The sequence below is a fragment of the Phaseolus vulgaris genome, chromosome 11 (genome assembly GCF_051622355.1).
Source record: "Phaseolus vulgaris cultivar YP4 chromosome 11, ASM5162235v1, whole genome shotgun sequence".
NCBI lineage: Eukaryota > Viridiplantae > Streptophyta > Magnoliopsida > Fabales > Fabaceae > Phaseolus > Phaseolus vulgaris.
Genome location: NC_143508.1, coordinates 14,213,927 through 14,236,204, shown reverse-complemented (window position 1 = coordinate 14,236,204; position 22,278 = coordinate 14,213,927). Strand labels below are relative to the sequence as shown.

The 22,278-nt window shown below is 31.6% G+C and overlaps 1 protein-coding gene and 1 non-coding gene across 2 annotated transcripts; both read right to left on the bottom strand.

Annotated features, from left to right (window-relative positions):
* On the bottom strand, window positions 1-105 carry LOC137811649 (small nucleolar RNA R71). The gene has a single exon (XR_011081109.1). It is a non-coding gene; the product is annotated as a small nucleolar RNA R71 (small nucleolar RNA).
* Window positions 106-2,336: 2,231 nt separating this feature from the next.
* On the bottom strand, window positions 2,337-2,898 carry LOC137831056 (uncharacterized). The gene has a single exon (XM_068638574.2). The coding sequence runs from the start codon at window positions 2,802-2,804 to the stop codon at window positions 2,532-2,534; it is 273 nt and encodes a 90-aa protein (XP_068494675.1). The 5' UTR covers window positions 2,805-2,898; the 3' UTR covers window positions 2,337-2,531.
* Window positions 2,899-22,278: the final 19,380 nt, after the last annotated feature.

Below are 22,278 nucleotides of genomic sequence, written 5' to 3'. Positions count from 1 at the left end.
AGGCTAAGTGGTTATTTCTACATTTGTTCAAGGAGTTGATGAACCATTATGTGAGGCATGAGAAAGATATAAGGCTTTGCTAAGGAAATGCCCCAACCATGGTTTTGACATAGAAAGAAGGGGGTATTAGAATTGAGCTCCCATGATACCCTATTAGCTCAACACAAAATCCTTTCCCAACAAATGAAAGTTTTCAACTGATAAATTACCAGGTTACCTCAACAATTGCAAACATACATGCAAATTCTTACCCAACTTAACAAGTAATGAGTTGTGATTTTTGTGAAAGTGACCACTTCAATGAGTATTGCAAGCTCTGAGTCGTACCCAAAGTGAAGAGGTTAATTATATTGAGAACAAAAGACGTCACAATTTCTCCAACAATCCTTATCCAAATTCCTACAATCAAAGGTGGAGAAATAATACTCCTAACTATGGAGGAAACCAAGAACATGGAGCATCTAGTAGTGGTCATCGCCATCAACAACAACACTCATTGTTGTATGAAAGAATAATTAAGTTGGAAGACACTCTATATCAATTCAACCAACGACTTGTGTTCTTTGATCTCGTGCAGCTAGAGAACAATTTAACTATTATGGAAATAAATAAAAATCTCCCCATTTCAATAATTAACACAATAGATTTTCACTTCAATCCAAAATCTTAAAAATATTAAACATGAGTTATTTTTTCTCATATATTACTCTTCTTTGTTTGTAAGATAAATTCACATTTGAAATCTTAACCTACCCTCTACTTGATAAAGTCATTAGACAATAATTGTACATGTTATGGAATAATAGGATTAGTAAGAACCAGAAGTTTGCAATTGAATGTTGCTGCTTTGTTTATAGTACCCTTAATAAGGATTGATTGTGACTATATACACCAGAGTACTTCCAATTCTAAAAAAAGATTTTGCAATTGCCATTGATCATAATTAAATGACATCTATCACTCATAATAGACATATGATACAAAACTTCTCTTACTATACAAAATCCAAGATAAAGCCAACATGGGAATAGAAATCACAGGCTGAATATTTGATAAAGAAAAAACCAGTGGCAGGTGAAGCCAGTGGTTTTTGCTTTGGTGGGGACTAAATTAGTAATAGTTAATTGGGAGAAGGATCCACGTCCTTTAGGACCACATGGTGTCAATTCACTTAATTGCCACCTAGTTGCATTGCAAAGACCAACATAGGCTCTGGTTTCTCTGATCACAAGTAGACAACTTCCGCACACGGTTTGCATCTTATGATATCAAGGACACAATTTTTAATAAATCAATCAGATGTATACCTGGTTATTGGGAGTTGAATTGCTTGTTTTGTGCTTAACCTTCTCTTAAAGGCATTAAAATAACTCCACTATATAGTCTGTATCCAAAGAATTAACTCACTAAAAGATACATTATAAAATTTTATAAAAGAAATCTTTTACTGCATTACATCGGTATTTGAACAATATTTTTACTATGCTGTTAAACTATATTGTTAAGAGAGTTTACTTCACTTGAACAGAGATAATTGCAGTCTTGCAGACATCCGACATTTATTCAATTTTCCACAAGAAAAATGGAAATAAGAATAGTGATTAAATAATTGCTTCTGAAATAACTCTTAAATATCTAGAGTGAAGTTTATGTGAGATTGTAGTTAGTTTTATTATAATCAATGGGTGGTGGATATATATTAAAAAGAAAAAATGTTTTAATTATTTTTTATGCTATGGGATTAGAGATTGAAAAGACAGAACAGGTATCTCAATACAAACACCAGAAAGCATTATACTGAAACAAAGTCCAGTGTTGAGTTTTGCCTGTAACAAAGTTCGATTGCTAATGTCTATCACCAATTGAATGCTAATCTTCTTTGCATTTACTGTTTACTAATAACTATAATTGAATACCCTTGAAGAGCAGAAGGGACTTCAGTGGATCTATTACATGATACTCACCATTTTTAACAATTGAGTTGTGATATTCCAGTATCAATACAGACCCAATAACTCAACTATATTATATTGTTCTTCTATGAGAATCAACTCAGATATTGAAGTGTATGAAGAGAATTCAGTGGCATTTAGCAATGCTCTCATGATGTATTTTATATGGCCATGCATACACTTCAACTATGTTATTTGGTAGGAGCCCTTTATTATTTAAATTGATTAAAAACAAAGGAAATATGTGTTACCCCCCATCTCCTCATTTCTTTCCCTGTTGAAATCAAATAAGTTTTAGTTTACAAATTTCAATGCAAACTGATTTTTGACCTCATAGAAAGAATTAGGCACATGGAAAAGGGGAAAACTAAAGAACACATAAAATTTGGCAATCCTCAACCAAGAACACTATGATTTATCATAATTTACATACTGATTGTCACATCAGAAAGCAAATGTTTCTGTAATTTACAATATGATCCCAGAAATCTCAACCCTCATCGCCCTTTGAGACTAAGCTTGCTTGATTCCAAGAACTGAAAGAAAAATAATGTTTTTCTTATATTGGTCTCATATTATCTAGTTGTTGGGACCCCAACAGCTTAAGTACATGACGGTTCTCATTGACTCCTCTGACTGTTTTGGCTTCTCGTGTTGTGGTGTTGTGGAGATCATAGCAGAAGAAGAGGAGGAAGAAAGCTTTTCTGCTTGAGAGACAGAACTAACATGAATTTTGAGACGCTGTTGAGCAGATCGCAAAGCATGGTTCCACCTGCAGATGCCTTGGTCTTTCAAGGCCTCCACAACTCCAACACTAGTTGCCACACTCCATGCTCTAATTGTTGAACTCATGATTGATGATCTTGTAAATCTTCTTACACTATATTTGATGACAGAAGAAAACAAAGTTTAATTTATGAATGACTGAATGAGTGAGGGCATGAAATGAAGGTGGTCCTTATATAGACAAGAGAATAGTGAAGTTGCAAACAAATAGGACCACAGGTTTTGCGAAAACCAGAGGAAGTAAAGTAGTGGTTTTAGGAAACACATTGGGCTATGTTTCAGAGTAAGTTACGTCAAGTTACATGCATACAAATTTATGAGAACATGTCTTTTTGTTAATAAAAATAATTGTTGTGTATGAAACAACCTCAACCTTAAGTTTTCTTTGAACGAGGAAAGATTAAAGATTTTGTTTCCTATTTGTTTTGATGAGTGAAAGTGTAATTAATATATATATATATATATATATATATATTATCATATCATTGTTAGAAATAACATGTTCACTAGATATAAAATTAATTTATTGTATATAAATAGGATTATGCTAACCTTAAAAACGGATTTTCAGAAATAAATTAGATTTAAATACACTTAGTAGTAATTTATCCCATTCTATTATACTACTTTGCTATCGGATCATTGTTAATTTTCTAGTCTTAGTCTTATGTATGAGATTTTTGTTTTAAGTATAAGGAGATCTTATATTCTATAAAAATAATTTACAATATATAAATATCACAATTTCTACTATACAATCAGATTGAATGTGAAGATATATAAATAATTAATAAAATTGAATTTAATTCCAGAAAATTAATTTTTTAGCATATTGTTTTTTACATAAAGTTGCATATTATTTTTATGTAACTAAAAATGTTTAACTTTTAAAAAATAAAAATAGAATTAATGTTTCATTTTTCTTTTCCCTAATTCATTTTATATATGGAGTCCGCAACATTATCCCTTCTTTAAAATAAATAGTAAAACAAAGAGTATCTCTATATATCTCCCATTTTTTATTTTTTTTATTTCCTCTGAATTTACATTAATTAATGATACCATTTGTCATGTGGTCATTAAATTATCCCATCTGTTTAATGCAATGCGGATATCAAGACTTTTGTTTTTTCACTTAATCCAAAATTTTAATAGCCTCAATTATTGTGATAACAAAAAATAAATAATTTTTTTATTGTAGTTATTAAAATATTTTTTATTAAATTTTAAAAAAAATATGTTTCAAAAAATAGTTATAAAATAAATAATTTCAATAATTTTATTATAAACATTTTTTAAGTAAATAATTAATTGAATTTAAAAAAAAACATTCATAAAATATAAAAATTAAAATAATAAAATAAAATATATTGATAAAAGTTTAATTACTAACGAAATGTATGCATTAAAAATTATTACAAAATAATTATTAAAAAAACTTTCTTTATTAATAGCTATTAATAATATGCTAATTTTAATAGCATAGATACTTAAGTCATGTTCTTAAACAAGAAGAATAATGATTAAAACAAGTTTTAATATATATATAAAAAAAAAAGAGTTTGGGCACAACCTTTTTTCTCTTTGTTTTAAGGGTGATTCTCCCACGTACTCAATTGTAAAATATGAAAAATGAAATTAACATTAGGTTAGTGAGAGATTTGTACCCAATACATGCATCCAACATTTTTTTCTTCTTCGTTTTTTTAGTAAATCTTACGATGCAATACTCATCTTCGTCCGTTACAGTCACCGTCGCAGGAAGCACCGACGTAGGAGCACCACCGATGTAGGCAGAGCAGAACCTCTGAGGCAGCGAAACCCAGAAGCGAAATTTGAAGAAGGAAGCATCATCGGAGAAGACAAGGTAAGTGTTGCGAATCTATTTATTCGGAATTCATGTATGCCTACGGATATATTCATCCAGAACTCATTTGTGCCTACCGGATATATTTATTCAAAATTCAACTTTAGATACCGGATATATTTATCCAAAATTGATGGTTTGAGCTATGGATATTTTCACCCGTAGCACATTCCATGCAGATATTTTCATCCGTAGCACATTCCATGCCTACTGGATATTTTTATCCGTAGCACACTCCATGCATTTTGGATATTTTCATATGTAGCATATTCCATGCCTTCCAAATATTTTCATTTGTTACGCATTCCATGCATTCCGAATATTTTCATCCGTAGCACATTGCCTTCCAGATATGTTCATCTGTAGCACATTCACCATTCAATATTTCAAAAGTGAAGAAGACAAGGGCATAATAGGATTACATAATCCGAAAGTCTTTTCTAGTTTCTGGATTATGTAATCCAGAAGCGTTTTTTCAAATGCGTATCTGAATTACATAATCCAGAAGCTACTATCAAATCTAGACTTCCAAATTATATAATCCAAAATACCATTTTGGATTATGTAATCCAAAATATGGAAGTGACACAAGAAGGATAAACAAATATTTTTCATGTTTTGTACGGGAGTGCGAGAACATATTGAGGTGCAGGAAGTAAAAGGATGGTAGTATTGGCTTTCATAGGCAGTGTAAGGGGCTTGGTGGAGATGGTTTATGCAGTACTATTTAGGCAGTTTCTTCCTGCACCCCCACATATTTCTTCATGCACCCCACACTCTTATGAAAAGACTAAATCGCCCTTATTAGTTTTTAAAATTCCAGAAATATCCTTATCCTAAAAAAATCCTAAAGAGGTGCAGACAAGGATGCTCTCTTGCGCAGCCGTGTCTTTCATGTTCCAACAACAGCACGCTTTCATGTTCTAGCAACAGTGTGACACCTCCAAATCCTTCTCCTTCAATCTCACATTTTTTGTTGGTGATTTAGAGTGTTCTTGACAAAGGTAAGTAAATTTCTTTGCTTTCGGATCTGCACATCCGTTTTTTTTTTATGGATTTTTGTTTCCATAAGTGTTTTCTTCCATTCCAGATTATAGAATCCGATAGAATTTTGGATCACAAAATATGGTAAAATCTCGAATTTTTGCTTCAGGTAAAATTCTGAATTTGTGGTTCCAGGAAGATTTCAAATTTGTGGATCCGGGAAGGTTCCGAATTTATGGATCCGGGAAGCTTCCAAATTTGTGGATCCGGATTTGTGATTTTATGGTCATCCTTTCTTCAACATATAAAACTTCATCAAAAGATTTTTTCTATCTTCAAAGATGATTTGCAATGATCTTTTTTTTTCTTCTTTTAATATTTTTTTTTTGTTCTATAGTTTATTTATATTTGTTTAGTAGAAATGATACAATGTTTTTTTTTTCTCTCTTTTGGTTTCAATAGAATTTTATATTTGTTATTTTTTGTTTGTATTGGTTCAACATCTTATTCATTAGTTTGTAATTTGATTTAACTTGAATGGTGTAATTGAACAGTAATGGTGAAGACTAGGGGAGGAGGTTCACAAGGTGATCGTCTACGTCCCACAGTCTATGTTAGAAGAAGACATGTTAATGAAGATGAAAAACATGAAGAACATGAATAATGACTTCTCAATATCATCATCATCCCACAGATCAACTTCATCATATAATTATTGTTCAAATTCATCAATATTGTCCATGCTTATACAAATAAAAAATAACGAAACAAAATCATTGCATTTCGGATCCATGAATCCATAAGTCAAAAACATTATTCTGGATCCAACCATCCATAATTCAAAAAGACCATTCCAGATTCAGGAATCCATAACACAAAAAAGCAATTCCGGATTCATAAATCCATAATGCAAGTGATGCATTCTGGATTCAAGAATCCATAACACAAAAAAACAATTTCGGATCCACCAATTCGTAATGCAATTTAGGCTTCCGGATTTAGCACTCTGAAAAACAACAATTTATGACATTTTACCTTCCGGAACACCCCTCATCCAGAAAACATAATTTAATCAATTCTGGATTCATGAATCCGGAATATATTACCGGATCCTGATATACGCTAGCCCCTTTTGAAATTATAAGTCAAGGTTAATGTTGGAATATTTAAAATTGTGGGGTGCAGGGAGAAAAATATGGGGGTGCAGGAAGAAGAAGCCTACTATTCATCTGTTAAGCGTTTTTGTCATTACATACCGGAACAGATTTGTTTTGGTATGGACCGTCTGTGTTTTAGCTAGAGGAAATGTTATGGTTTTTTTAAGGGTTGAAATATTTTTTTTATATTGAAATTTTATTTACTAATAAAATATATATATATATATATATATATATATATATATAAATATATATTTATATTAAGATAATTAAATGATTTTTAATATTAAATTATTAGTGAATTATGATAATTAGATACTAAATTAAAATATAAATCAATTTATAAGGTTTTTATAGTTAGTTTTGGAGACTAGTTTAATGATTAGTTCAAATTCATATTTATAAACTAATTATTATTAATTTCTATAATAACTTTTAAATAAATCTATGTAATAATTAAATATATATTTTTCTTAAATAAATTTTTATTTAGTGATGTTAGACTAATAAAGTGACTTGCCTCCTTTGTCTTTCAAATGTTTGGTTATGATTTTATGTTGAATGATTTAAAACAAATTTCAGTTTTTTTATAATATGTTTATTGATTTATGAATATATGCATATATATATATATATATATATATATATATATATATATATATATATATATATATATATATATATATATATATGTAAGTATATAGTGAATATACAGATAAAAATTATTTTTCATACATGGTTATGGCTAGAAAAATGGGTAGTATAGTCTTCTATATCACTCGTCATTTCTAAGTATTGTATGCTTTTAGGTCAATTATTTGTCATCCTAATTAACTCAAAATTTATTGGATGCTTCATACATTAAAAAATAATTGAAATAATAACACATAGAAAGGGTAATTTTCGAAAATTTGATTTGAAGCTGATGAAACTACAATTTTAAGATATACGTAGTCTACGCATATATATATATATATATATATATATATATTGTTTAAGAGAACTTTAACTTCTGAAAAATATATACGTGTTTTATTATGAAAATTCAAACCATTAGACAAAATCTTGTGGGTAAAAAAAAATTTAAGATTATGATGGTGTTGGTGATATACACGAGAGATACGATAAAAAAAAACACATCAATGTTGCGGAAAATACAATATTAATATAACTTCACAATCTAAGAGTGGTTTTCAAAGAGTGGAGAACTTCTACAACAAACCTCTCTATATATAATATTATTGAATACATACATACGGAAGTTACTATTAGAGGTAATTCGAATATATTTTGAATAAATGTAACTTTTGTGTTTGAAAGAGAGCTAAAGTAGTTGAAAAACTTTTTTTTTTATGATGATTGATTTTTGTTATGCAAGATGAGTTAAATGAATTGAAAAGAAATAAGATACGAAATACGTTCTTATAATTAGTGTACAACAAGTTGAATAAGTTGGATGAATTTGGACTCATTATTAAGAACAAAGCAAAAGTAAGACTTGAAATAAAAAAAATGAGTAAAAAAAGAAGGAATTATCTATGAAACAATGTGCTCTTCTTATTCCAGGACTTGAAATAATTAGATCGTAGTTTGTCTAGTATTTTTAAATCATTACATCAAATAAAAAGTTTATATTGAACAACTACCAAGAAACTCAAAATCATGACTACAAGTTTGAAAAAAATATTATGTCTTAAAGCAAATTCATAGGCCCGTACCGCACTTGATCCACAAAATGCAGATCTTGGCCCGTCCCACAAAAAATTTGTGGGTTAATTTTTCTAACCCGTTCCGTTTAAGGGTTGACCCACAGGCATGCAGGTCAATCCGCATAAAAAATATTTATTAAAAAAAATAATTTTTTTAAATAAAAATTTTGATTTTTTTTTATTTAGATGCATTAGGTAAATGATATCATAATATAATAAAACATGCGTAATAAGATGTTATTAAAAATTTCGGAATGTAAAATATGTGGTTACATGAAGAAAATATGGGGTGTAGAAAAAAAAATTATACATTTTAAAGTTATGCGGGTTATGCGGGTCAACCCACTCCGTCCCACACTTGGCCTGCGCGGGCTACGGGTTATGCAGGACGGACCTAAACGGACCAGTGGGTTGAAATAAGCAACCCGCTCCGATTTTTTTCAGCGGGCTGCGGGCCGGCCCGTCCCACTTTGTCTCCCCTAATTTTATGCAATTAAATAGATAGATAATTAGAAATGAGCTACGCATACATAAAGAAAGTTATGTTCAATAACTCCTTTTTAGCATGAATTTGATGTCTATATATGTTATATAGTGTCTAAACATATATGATTGATAATTAGTGATGTTTACTTCTGTTTTTTCGAATCAATTAAGTACATAATTGATTATAAACATCAATACATAAATAATTGCTTATATTTAGAATAATCAATGATAGATAATTGATTGTATTTAAAATAATCAAATATTTGGAGTTTAAATGTGAACATATGTTAGAAGGTTAAAGGTTAATGTCAACAATGTTGGTATCTTCATATATAGGCATTATATAAGAGGTTTGGTATCTTCATAGTCACTATATAAAAGTTTGTTGGAGGATTTACTATGTATCTTGGCACCAAGTCCCGTATTTATTGTTCGGTTGATAGTTGTGATCCTTGTAATAAATATCTAAAGCTAAAAATTACTAACACATCTTACTCTGACTCATCTTTAATTTGTCATGCTTTTCAAAATTTTAGTATTTTTCTATGAGGCTGAAAGCTTGTTGGTAGAAGACTCTTAACACTTGCAAACCTATAAATTTTAAAGTTTTCTCTATCTTACTATAGGGTAATAAATGTGCTAATGATTTTGCTAACATTAGTTTTGTTAATAGATTGAATTACCTTTGATTTAATTATTTACCTTCCCATGTTCATTTTATTTTATTTTTAAATATTTTAAATTTCTTAGAGTTTAGATTTTGTTATTTGTTTGGTGACTAATTATTTTTTGGATGAGTTTTGGTTTGGTCCCATCGTATTTTTTGTATTTTTTTTTCTTGTTTTAATAAAATTTTCATGTAGTGACATGTGATTGATGAAACTTTAAAATGTCAATATAGTTGAGATGTGATACAACTCAAGTAGCTACGAAGATGACCAAGGAAGCAAAAGACAAAGCACATGGTGAACAATCATCTCAGCGAAAATTTCATAACCCCACCAAGGATAACATGGACCTCACCAGAGGAACTGAGCATAAACCAACACACTAACTATTCTTCCTTTTGGTATTCTTATAAGATACAAATATGTTGTAAATAATTTGGGCTATCTTTAGGGGTCCAAATAGCAAAGATAGGCTAGAATAATGTGCCTTTAGCATAATAGGGGGTGTAGTTATCATTTTAGCTATTTTAGCTTGTTCCTAGATCTTTAGGAAGGAATTTTGACCTAGTTCCTAGAAGGACAAACCTAAGGTGCGAATTTGACTTAGTCAAACCCTAAGGCTGCCCCTTTTTTAGTGTTTCCCATCCTACCCTTCATGCTTGTTCTCCAATGCTCCTTCTCCTATAAATAGGAGGCCTACCTCATTGTATTTTGCATGTTGAATTTTGAGAAGTAAAGAAACTCTGCACTATTTGTGTGAGCTTATAGTGAGGCTTGTTTCCTCTTTGCATGGTCTTATCTTGAAGAGTGTGAGGCTCTCAAGTGGCGGCCCTTCCACTTATCTTGGTGGCCTCCTCACCCCAAGTGGCGTGATCACCCTCACCATCCCTTCCCTAAGTTTCTTCTTCCATTCCTTTCCATTTTTCCATTCCATTTATGCTCTTAATTTTTATTTGTTTCCTTGAATTGTGTTCTTGGGTTTTGGCTCATTTATTAAGTATGGATCATCATTTGGTTTAGCAATGACCACCATTGATGCTTACCATGTTCCTATTTCATTTCCTCAATTGCATTCCATATTCACCATATCTTGTTTTTCCATCTTTGCCTTTGTGAAGTAAACCTTCAAACTTACTTAACCATTTGGTTAAGTTCGTGTCCAGTGAGAATCTTCCTTAGGTCCTCACCATGAATTGCTAAAATGTCAATCTTAAGTAAAATGTCACATCTAAAAATGGCTGAATCTAAAATCAACTCACATCAAGATGCCATAATAATACCTAACACAATTTTATTTAAAAAATATGTCCAAGAATTCACATTTAATTGTCTAGATAATATATGTGAATATGATTGCATATTTAATCATTTGAATTTTAATATAATTGATTATTTGTCTTCACGTTTTCTAAATCATATAATTGATTAGCTTGATACTTTAATCAATTATTTTGAATGGTATATGACTTCTAATTGCTTTGTAATAACTCTTTCATAGTTTCCTACGAAACATAACATCTAACTACTATATTGATTTATCTTTAAGGGGTTTTATTCATTAGTTCCTTTCATAACTTTATAAGGCTTTTTTTTACTATGTTTAGGTCTACAACACTTTGGGAAACTAGTTTGATACTTTGTTTCCCAAAACATCTCTCCAAACTATCTTTCATCATGTCTTCCTTTCAAATAAAAATGATCAAACGTACAATGGTTAGGAATATAAAGTAAAGAATAAGCTCACATGTAATATGGACATTTAGAAGGTTGGATTTATGGTTTACATATTTTTTTATTTGTTCTGCAAAAAGTGAAAGATAGAAAAATTATTGTTCACAAATATCTTAAGATTGAGTTATTCAAAGGTTAAGGTTTCACATTCCAAGAGATCCTCTAGGATCAAAATCTAAGGACTTTTGTAGAGATGGAATGGGAATTTTTACTTAAACTTGGTGAGCATATTCTTTGCAAATGCAAAACTAAAGAATAGAGTGTTACATTCCAAAGTTAAAGAAGTTCCAATTATATTTGAGAATGATATCTTAACCAAGAGCGTTGGTTTCAAATTGGATGACATTAGTATTACTATTGGTACTGGAAAATATTCAACAAGGTCAAGGTGTACCAAAATTGTCCTAGATATCCTTACATAATCCTAACACAATTGATCCTTACACAATCCTAACACAATTGTCTTAGATATTTGTTTTCAAAAATAACATTCAAACAAATCAGTCATGCATGATAATTGATAATATCTTGAAAGCAACCAAGGTTTTAGAGCATACCAAGGTTGACTTCAGAGATGAATTCTTCACCATTACCATTATGTTTAGTTCAAACAAAGCAAATAAATTTTCTATTCGTCACATGGATTTGATTAAACAAAATATTGGCAATGATGTACAAGGATGCTCTTTTAGATCTTGAGATTAAAGAATGATAAGAATAAAAACCTGAACAAGAAGAAAAATCTCTCACTCCTTTTAAAAATCATTACTAACCAAGCTGGATATCACATACAAATGGCAAGTGGAGATTCGAGAACATTATGATATGCACTAAGACAAAATATATGAAGTGTTTCTAATCATTTAGAAGTGTCTTAAAAAAACACCATATAGGAGACAACGAGTCAAAGTAAAAAGAGTCACATATCAATCCATGCATTTCATTATCATTTCCTTTTTTCCATTTGTTTTGTAATGCTTGGTTTGTTGTTATTTTTTTGTTTCTCTTTTTTGTTAGTGGATGTTTCTTTGTCATATTTTTAATGAAATTTCTTTTTTACTAGACTTCTAATTTTTCTTTTTATATGTTCCAAAGGAGAGGAAAGGTGTGTAGTATTGTGTGCAAGGTTCACATGAAAATAATAGAGGTTTAAAATGATTATAATTATAAAAAAAAGGAGATTATTGATCATAATAACAAGATTAATTATGGACTACTATTTTTGCTTGCATATATGAATGCTTGTGCTTTGATGATTTCTATGACAAGTGCATCGCGTTGTTCGAAGTAATAATTTGCTCCTAAGGATGGATATCGACCCCACAAGGAACATTGAATAATCAAGTAAAAGATTCATTAAATAGAAAACAAAATAATAAAGTTTGTTGGAATTTGTTATGATTGCAATGCTTAAAAAGAAAACAAATCAAAGAGTTTGTTGCTTCAATTGGAAAAATAGGGATTGGAGTTCATCTTTCTCACTCTTTTGTATTTTGATTAGCATGACAATATTATGTCCTTTGATGGATATTGATGTCCGTATAAAACCCATTTATATCGATTCCTCACATATAAAATTATTAAGATGTCTCCTAAATATCGATTTCTCGCATATTTATAGAAACTTCTTATCATTAAGATCAGACGTTGATAGCAATTAAAATTTTAAATTTATTTTTAGCATTCAAATATGTTAAGCATTATAGTTTGTGTCAGAAACTTAGCAGTACTTTCCAGTCAAAGCTAAATTTTGAGATCATGGTAAACCAAGCATTACAAACAAACAATAATACAATTCATCAATCAAGAACAAAATATTATGTTTAGATATCACCTCAATACATAAGAGCTTGAACAGATTACTCCCAATCCCAAAAGGTAGAAATAGCCACACATGATGGCTGTTACAAACAGGGAGAGCAAGAAAAGTAGATTTTGGATGTTTCTCCTTAACGGCTGCCTCCTCTAGGTTTTTAACACCTCATATTCTCACAATTGGATTACAATTGACTCAATGGTGTTTTCCTCTCAATCTTGCTCTCCAGGGTTGTGCCTCAAGCCTCCTATTTAACCTAATTTTGTTTGGGCTAAGTGACTTATTTCTTGGGCATTATTGGGCTCACATAGGCGAGAAACATGAAAAAAGGTCCAACATTACTAGAGCAATCTTTCTTGGGTGAGATTGAGCTCACTTGAGCGAGATTCTCTGGTGGCATCTAGCTTAGGCGAGTTTGGGTGAGCTTTGGTGAGTGCTGGTGCGTTCCAACTTTCCCTTTTTAGCTTTGTATATTCTCCTTCTGCCCAATCATCTCCAAAATTCTAAAATTAACACAAATTTGGGAATAAATTGTTCTTATTCAAATTAAAATCACAATTAGGGTTTATTTTATGTTTATTTTATCAATTAATACCCATAAGTGCCTGTATTTTAATATGAAATATTATTGAAATCTGACACTTATCATGCTTATATATATACTGCAAAAAAAATCACTTTTGGCAACCACTAAAACCGGTTGCTAAAAAACTAATATTCGCAACCGAAATAGTCACCAAATAAAGATGTGAGCGAAAACCTTAGTCGCAAAGCATTTAGAGATCGAATAATAAACTGGTCGCTATATTAGAAATTGTGGTCGCTATTTTGTCGCAGAAAGTCTGGTCATCAGAATTCTAGGAACCAAATTAGTGATCAATTTTTTATGGAAAATCAGTGGATAAATCGGTCGCTGAAGTAAAAGGTGATAGTAACCACCATTTTCAGTCACTAATGGGTTGAAATAATTAATTAAAAAAATTATGGTGACTAATTCGATGGCTAAATTGGAGACTTATAGCGGCAAAATTCATTTCGGTGGCATAAAATCACATGCATAAATTCGTACACTCCTATTGTGATAAATGTATAGCATGTAGGAAGGCAAAGTCTAAACTCCAACCCCATGGTCTTTATACCCGTCTTCCAATCCCTTCAATGCCTTGGGTAGATATTTCCATGGACTTTATCTTAGGTCTTCCCAAGACATCAAAGGGCATGGACTCTATCTTAGTGGTGGTAGATCGATTTTCTAAAATGGCTCATTTTATACCATGCCACAAAGTAGATGATGCGACTTATATTGCAAATCTCTTCTTTAAGGAAGTTATTAGATTACATGGGCTTCCTAGAAGCATTGTTTCTGATAGAGATTCTAAGTTCTTGAGTCACTTTTGGATAGAGGTGGCAAAGCGAGGCAGACTGACCTTTTCAACCCGCTAACCCGTATTAGCCCGCGCGGGCCAACAGCGGGGCGGGGCGGGTTGGCCCGCTAACCCGCAAGAAAAAAAAATTGTCATTGTTTTAATGTGTGCAGATGTCGAAGAAGATTATAATTATGAAAAAATGGATGAAAGTTCTTCTAAGGCGGCATCCAATGTTATTGAAATGGAAGAATGTCAATAATTTTTATGTTTAATGTTTTTGAATTAATGTTTATGTTTATGTTTAATGTTTTGGAATTAGGTATTTTTAATGTTTTGGAAGTGGAAGAATAGTGATATTTGATATTTATCTTAATGTTTAATTTTTTTTTATGTTTGACTACTTTTGAAAAGGAAGAAAAAAAAATTAGGTTTGATAGTAACAAATATATAAGTGTAATTTGACAATTTTTTAAGAACAAAAGGTAAAAAAAAAATTTAATTTAAAAAAAAAAAGAACGAGGGCTGTCCCACAAACCCACGGGCCAGCTCTTATGCGGGGTGGGTCGGGAATTCTAGCCCGCAATAACTTTGCGGGGCGGGCCAACCCAACCCGCATTTTTGCGGGCCAAGCGCGGGGCAGGTCAATGCGGGGCGGGCTGGCCCGCTTTGCCACCCCTACTTTTGGAGGACCTTATGGGCCAAACTTGGTACTAAAGTTCTCTTTTCTACTACTTGTCATCCTCAGACTGATGGTCAAACAGAAGTGGTGAATAGAACTTTGGGTCAAATGTTGAGATGCTTTATTTCGGGGAACCTAAGGGCATGGGAGAATTTACTACCACATATTGAGTTTGCTTATAATCGCGTAGTAAATTCTACCACATCCCATTCTCCTTTTGAGGTTGTGTATGGTTTTAATCCTTTGACACCTCTTGATCTTCTTCCCATTCTTGTACTTGATGATGTCTTATACAAAGATGGTTTAGAAAAAGCTTCTTTTATAAAAGACTTGTATAATCACATCAAGCTACAAATTGAGAAGAAAGTTGGCAAGTATGCTGAGCATGCCAACAAAAGGAGAAAGGCATTAATCTTTGCACCGAGAAATTGGGTTTGGCTTCATTTAAGAAAGGAGAGGTTTCCCTCTCAAAGAAAGTCAAAACTAAAGCCTCGGGGTGATGGTCCTTTTCAGGTCCTAAAGAAGATTAATGATAATGCTTATGAGTTAGATATGCCTGATACTTTTCTTGCTAGTCATACATTTAATGTCAGTGATCTAACTCCTTTCTCTGCAGGCTTTCAGAATTCGTTGACGAATTCTCTCCAACCCGAAGAGTATGATGCAAATCAAGATGAAAAGGAGGCCAACATTCAAGAACAAGAAGGCCAAACTCATGGAGAAGACCAAAATCATGGAGAAGCCCAAGCCCACTCCAATCAAAGAATCACTAGGAGCATGGCTAGATCATTGGGAAGAGATTGCCAAATGAAATCTCTCTTTGTAATATCTCTTGTATAAAATTGTCAATAAGATAGGATAACCTTAGGGAAGTGCCTAAAAAAGGAAACAAAAGAAACTATGCATGTAAAGGTACTTTTAGTCACTAGTTACTTAGAAATGGCTAGGAAGGTCACCTTTTGGCATAATTACGCGCCTTTTGTTCATAGAAGGAACTAGAATGAGTTTTTCCTTCCTTCCTTACCTAGAGGGCCGATCATCTCCCTCCTTATAAAAGGAGAGCCTTGCCTCATTGTAAAACAAGTTGAAATTGAAAGTAATGAAATTCTAGTGAATTTTAGAGAAAGTTGTGAGCCTTGACTCTTCTTCTCTCTTTAGTCTCATCTTGTGAGCTCTTGGGACTCTCAAGTGGGAGCACCACCACTCATCTTGGAGCAAACCACCCTCCAAGTGGCGTGAAGATCCTCCCTTGGTCTACAACCACATAAGTCACTCTTTCCATCTTCCATTTTCTTCCATTTTTGTGTTTCTTGCTTGTGTTTCCTATCCATTCGGTGCAATCTGTTCTTTGCTGTTTTCCCTTTCATTTCCTGCACTTTATTTCTCCTTTAATCAGTGCAGTTTGATTGTTTCCTTGCTGTTCTTGGTTCGTTCCATTGTGGTATCAAATTACATGTGATAATCTTGTTGTTTTCAAATTCCTTTTCCACGGGTTTTGTTACTTAGCTCATTTCAATCGGTAGATCCTTTGTTTGCTGCGTTAAATTTATGTTCTTGGCACTGTTCTTGTGTTTCCTAAACTGTTCTTGAGTAGTTCTTGGGGTTTACTTGCTGTTTTAGAGTAACCCATTCATTCTATAATCATTTCTTGCACTACAAGTCATAAATCTTGCATTTTGAGTATGAACCTTTGTTTTGTTGTTTTAAAAACTCTTTCAATTGCCTTTTAGAACTTGATCCTATTCTTGAAAGTATCTTGAATACTATGAAACCAATGTCAACTCATCCCAAAATAATCAAAGGTTCAAATGAAATCATATCACTTAGTCTACATATTAATGAATAACAATTAGATTAAAATATACTTACTCTACTCTTTATGCATGAAGTTAGGGCCTTTGATCAACTATATTGCCCGACTCATACTCAAGTTTAAGAGAATTTTGTACCGGTGTAGGTTAATTCATAATTGGCTTTATAGAAAAGGTAGTAGCATTTAATTTTCCTAAATGATGTTCAATATCTTGTTCATGAAGTGTAGGAAGTGGGGGTCCTTCATAGATATAATGTGTAGACTCCATGGTTGTTGGAAGAACAAATGAAGGGGGAATGTTGGTGTTGGGTAAATATTTGTCATCAACACGAACACCTCAACCACCACAATTAGTGATGACTATTTTTTACAACAATTGTACTGTGTCAGAAGTAATAAGTTTTGTCCTTAAGGATGGATATCGAACCCGCAATGAACAGTTAAATTCTCAAGTATAAGATTCACTAAATATATGACAATATGTAAAAGCTTGTTGAAAAGGTTGTTTGTATGGTGAATTTTCAAGAAATTAAATAAAGCAAAGTAAAAGATGTGTACGAGTCAATTGAGAAAATTGGGATTGAGGTTCATCCTTCTCACTCTTCTACATTTCTCAAAAGATTATAATATTCAATCTTGATTTATATTGATGCACATATAAAAATCATTCATATTGATTCCCTGCATACAAAATTATTAAGAGAGTCTCCTAAATATCGATTCCTCACATATTTATAAAAAATTCTTATCATTACGAACAAATGTTTTAAAGCAAATAACATTTCAAATCTATTCCTAACATTCAAATATGTTAAGCATTATCATTTAGATAAGATGCTTAGAACTACTTTCCAGTCAAATCTAAGGATTTAAATAATGAATAATTCAAGCTTTGAGAATAAAATGACAATACCAATCATCAATCACGAACTGAAATTTTATAGATAAATACCACATCAATACATAATATTTTGAATATATTACTCACAATCCCAAAGAGAAGAATTAGCCATTCATGTTGGCCATTACAAGCATGGAAAGCAAGAAAAGAAGATCCAAAATGTTTCTCCTTGACAATTGCCTCCTCTAGGCTTTTCAGTCTCTCTCTATTCTCACAATGATGTCTAAGGTTATGCCTCACGCCTCATATTTAACCTAGTTGGACTTGGGCTAAGTGACTTCTCGCCTAGGCAAGTTATTACTTGCTTGGGCGAGTTTGACGAGAAAAAACCCAACTTCATTGGAGTGAACTCGCTTGGGTGAGTTACTCTGGAGTGATCTAGCTTGGGCAAATTTGGACAAGTTTTGAGCGAGTTTTAAATGTTCCAACTTTCCCTTTTCATCTTATCTATTCTCCTTTGGTCTTTTCATCTCCATTTTCTCCTAGAATCCTGAAATTAACATAAATTTGGGAATAAATGATTCTTATTCATATTATAATCACAAAATATGTAAAAATGTTTAAATTCATAAATTAAGGGTTAAATTATAGATATTTTATCAATAAATATCCATAAATGTTTGTATTTTAATATGAAATATTACTGAAATATGACACTTATCAACTCCCACCAACCTAGAATCTTATTTGTCCTCATGCAAAGTAAATGAATACACATAAATCATATTTAAATTCAAATATCAAAATAGCTTTATTTACTAAACAACATATTGAATTGAAAACTTATGATGCTTCCAATTTCAAATATAGCAAAATATAGATACAATCAACTTCCAGAATTGAACTAAAATAATAAAAATGACAATTCATCAAGGATTTTCTTCTTATATTCTCACTAAACCAAATAATAAAAGTGTTTGCTTTTATTTTAACTGAATCCTACCAAATCACAGTTGCTTTTCATTTCATCTTATTATCACAATCATATAAGAAACATGAATCTTAAGGTCTTTTATAGAGCTATAATGAGGTTGGGCTTCCAAAAAATATGGGGTTTTCATATAACAAAATGCACATTTAAAAGAAGAAGAACATACCTACAATCCCATTAGAGTACATATGTGCTATCCAATCACCATTTTCTTTATAGTTAACACTTTTCTTTTTACTTATTCATGATTTCAACATGAACTCTTTTTTTTTTCAAGATAATAGAATACATTATTCCTATTTCCAACCAACTGAATTATTTGAACTTTTAAAACAACTAAAACCAACCATTCCTTTTTCTATATATTGCATCTATGTTCTTCTTCCTTAAACATGTCAATGGGTAGGAAAATATATCATTTAAGGTTCAGGGTGCAATAATAATAACAAAAATTCTTGGCTCAAAAGGATTATAAAAAAATGAATTCAATTTACATAAATGTTGGTTATTTGGCCCTAGGTTCCTAATTAACACAAATGCCTTAATCATTTTCATGCTCTTTTATGATGTAATATAAAATAAAAATTAAGCAACCATAATTGTTAATTCATCAATGACTCTCAAAATTGTTTAGGATTCACACACTCACTTAGCTTAATTAGGATAATTCCTTATTGTTTGTCATTCTCTATTCTAATTAATCATCCTGTTAAATTTTCATGTATCACAATTTCAACCACATTTGAATATGGATTCAATCATATTTTCTTTTCTAAACTGTGTCTAATTCATTTCACTATTATAATATTTAAATACAAAGTCTGATTAATATTTTTTTCCACAATTCAAATATAATATTGCAGTTCTTTTAAGAAAAAATAAAACTACAAAACAACTCAACGATTAAATTAAAACTGAAAATAAAGAAATAAGCAAACAAAATAAGAAAACTAAACAACTAAAAAGATAAAAAAAATTAAATAACTGAAAAGAAAAAAAAAACTAGAAAGATAAAACCATGTTTTTGTTATGCTCTTTATGCTCAATTTTCTCTTCTTAGTAATTCATCCAACTCTGTATTAAATTCCTCATCTACAAATGTAGATGGGCCTTCTTCATATGTTGGACCTGCCCCCCATAATAATAGTACATATCCCCAGACCAAGCTACATAAGCTTCAAACTGATTTGGAGGCATACATGGTTTGGGTTCCCTTAATTACGTAATTTTGGATCGTTCAATTCGCTCAGGCGAGCTGTATCTTGCCCATACAAGATTGTATAACTGAAATCTCGCTTAAGCAAGATTTGTCTCGCTTGGACGAGGTTACTCTAAAGACCACCTCTTTCTTAATGACTTAACTTGCCCTGGCAAGTTTCTCTGCACTAAAAAATTCTAAATTTATGAAAAATGATGGATTTTATCAACTAATCTCAAAAGAAAAATTAAAAAAAAAAGACATTAAATGAATAAAAGTTATACTGGGTTGCCTCCCAAAACATGCTTGTTTAACATCATATAGCTTAACGTTTGTTTCTCTTAGGTGGTTATGCTTTTTGTTGTAACAATTTCCTGGTTACAACCTTAGTTCTTCTAGAATATGGGCTTTCAAGTTCAATAGTTCCATCTGTCCTAATTTCTTTGATAACGCATAAACTTGACCCTTTTGTTTTTAACTTTCTAAGTTAAAATTTTAACTTAGAACTTCTCATCATTATTGGTTGCCCCGGTTTCAATTCATCTTTCACAATAATCACCTCCTGTGATGCCTCCAAATCTTTGAAGAGAGCTTGATGTTTGTGTTGTTGAGTTTGGTGTTTAGTTCTAGGTAGTTTAGAATTTGTAAAATTCATTCTTAATCCAAAGCACAGTTGAATCAATCTGGTTTTGAAAATGAAAAGTGTTTTTTCTAAGCTAAGTGAAAAACAATCGGTTGATTTCTCGGTTTAGTTGATTGTTTTACACCCAGCTTGTTTGGAGGGTTTTCAAATTGTTTTTGACTTGGTTGACTAATTGTCAAAACCAATTCAACCGGTTAAAACAACATTTCAACTGGTTGATTTTTTAATTTCTTAACAGCTTTTCAAAAACCTGTTAAATATGTTTTCAGTTGATTTGAAACTGTTTTACCTCTCGTTTAACTGCCTAAAACAGCTAGTTTCAAGAGCTATAAAACTGGGTTACCCTCCATATTTGAAAAAAAAAGAGATCAAGAAACATTTTTGAGAGAGATTTGATTCAAGCTTTGCAAGATTGCCTAAGGCTGTGCTATTGGTTCAAGAAGTGAATTAGGAGCTCTGTGATTTCCTGTACACCAGGTGTAATATGTTCCTTCTATTCTTTTAATTGTTTTTCATTTTGTATACTTGTAAAACAGTAAATCTGTAAAGTCAGAGGATTGTTCTGACTGTGTGTGTAAAGGAAAAAAGGGTGTGTGTTCTTGTGTGGTCAAGATCACCTCTTTGTGGTGTTCTGTGAATGTAATATGTTGTTGATTGCTTAGTGAAATACCCAGTGATTTTCTGGGGACTGGATGTAGCTCTGGTAAGGAGTGAACCAGTATAATTGATTGTGTGATCTTCTCTCTCTTTCTCTCACTCATTACAAACTGTTTGATGTGGTTTTTGTCTCTGCTGTTATAAACAACCGGTTAAATCGAAATTTCAACCGATTGTTTTTCTGTAAACAGTTTTAACAACTTTGATTTATTGGCTTCCCTGATTGTTCTTTCTGTAATTCTTCATAAATCTTCATTCTTAGCTAAAAATTGTGAAAATCTTTTGTTAAACAATTCACCCCCCTCTTGTTTAGGCCATCAATTTTTACAATTGACATCAAGAGCTAGGTTCTTGAAATTTTCTCAAGTCCTGTTTTTCAAATATGTTTTTTAATGGTTGACAAGTTACCTTTTGGGGAAGAAGCTTCTATTAATAGACCACCTTTATTTTGTGGTGTGAACTATCAATTCTGGAAAGTTAGAATAATTTTTTTTGTTCAATCTACAGATAAAGGAATGTGAGAAGCTATAGAGAACGAACATTTTATTCCACAAGTAAAAAAGGATGATGTGTTTGTTGATAAGCATTGGTCTGAATGGATCGAAACTGATAGTAAGAAAGCCAAGTTTGATTGGATTGCAAAAAATATAATAACTTATGTTTTAAGCTCTGATGAATTTTTTAGGGTGTCACTATGCAATTCTGCAAAAGAAATATGACACACGAGGGAACCACTAATGTGAAGAGGGCAAGAAAACATGCTCTCATTCAAGAATATGAATTATTCAGGATGCAGAAAGGGGAAACAATTTCTGATGCGCATAAACGTTTTTCTCACATTGTGAATCACCTAATGAGTCTTGGAAAAAGCTTTGACTAAGAGGAGCTTAACATAAAGATTTTAAAGTGTCTTGACAGGTCTTGGCAGCC

What these genes read in the sequence shown, in the direction of transcription:
- LOC137831056 (XM_068638574.2), bottom strand. Translation starts at nt 2,804, where the DNA reads ATGAGTTCAACAATTAGAGCATGGAGTGTGGCAACTAGTGTTGGAGTT.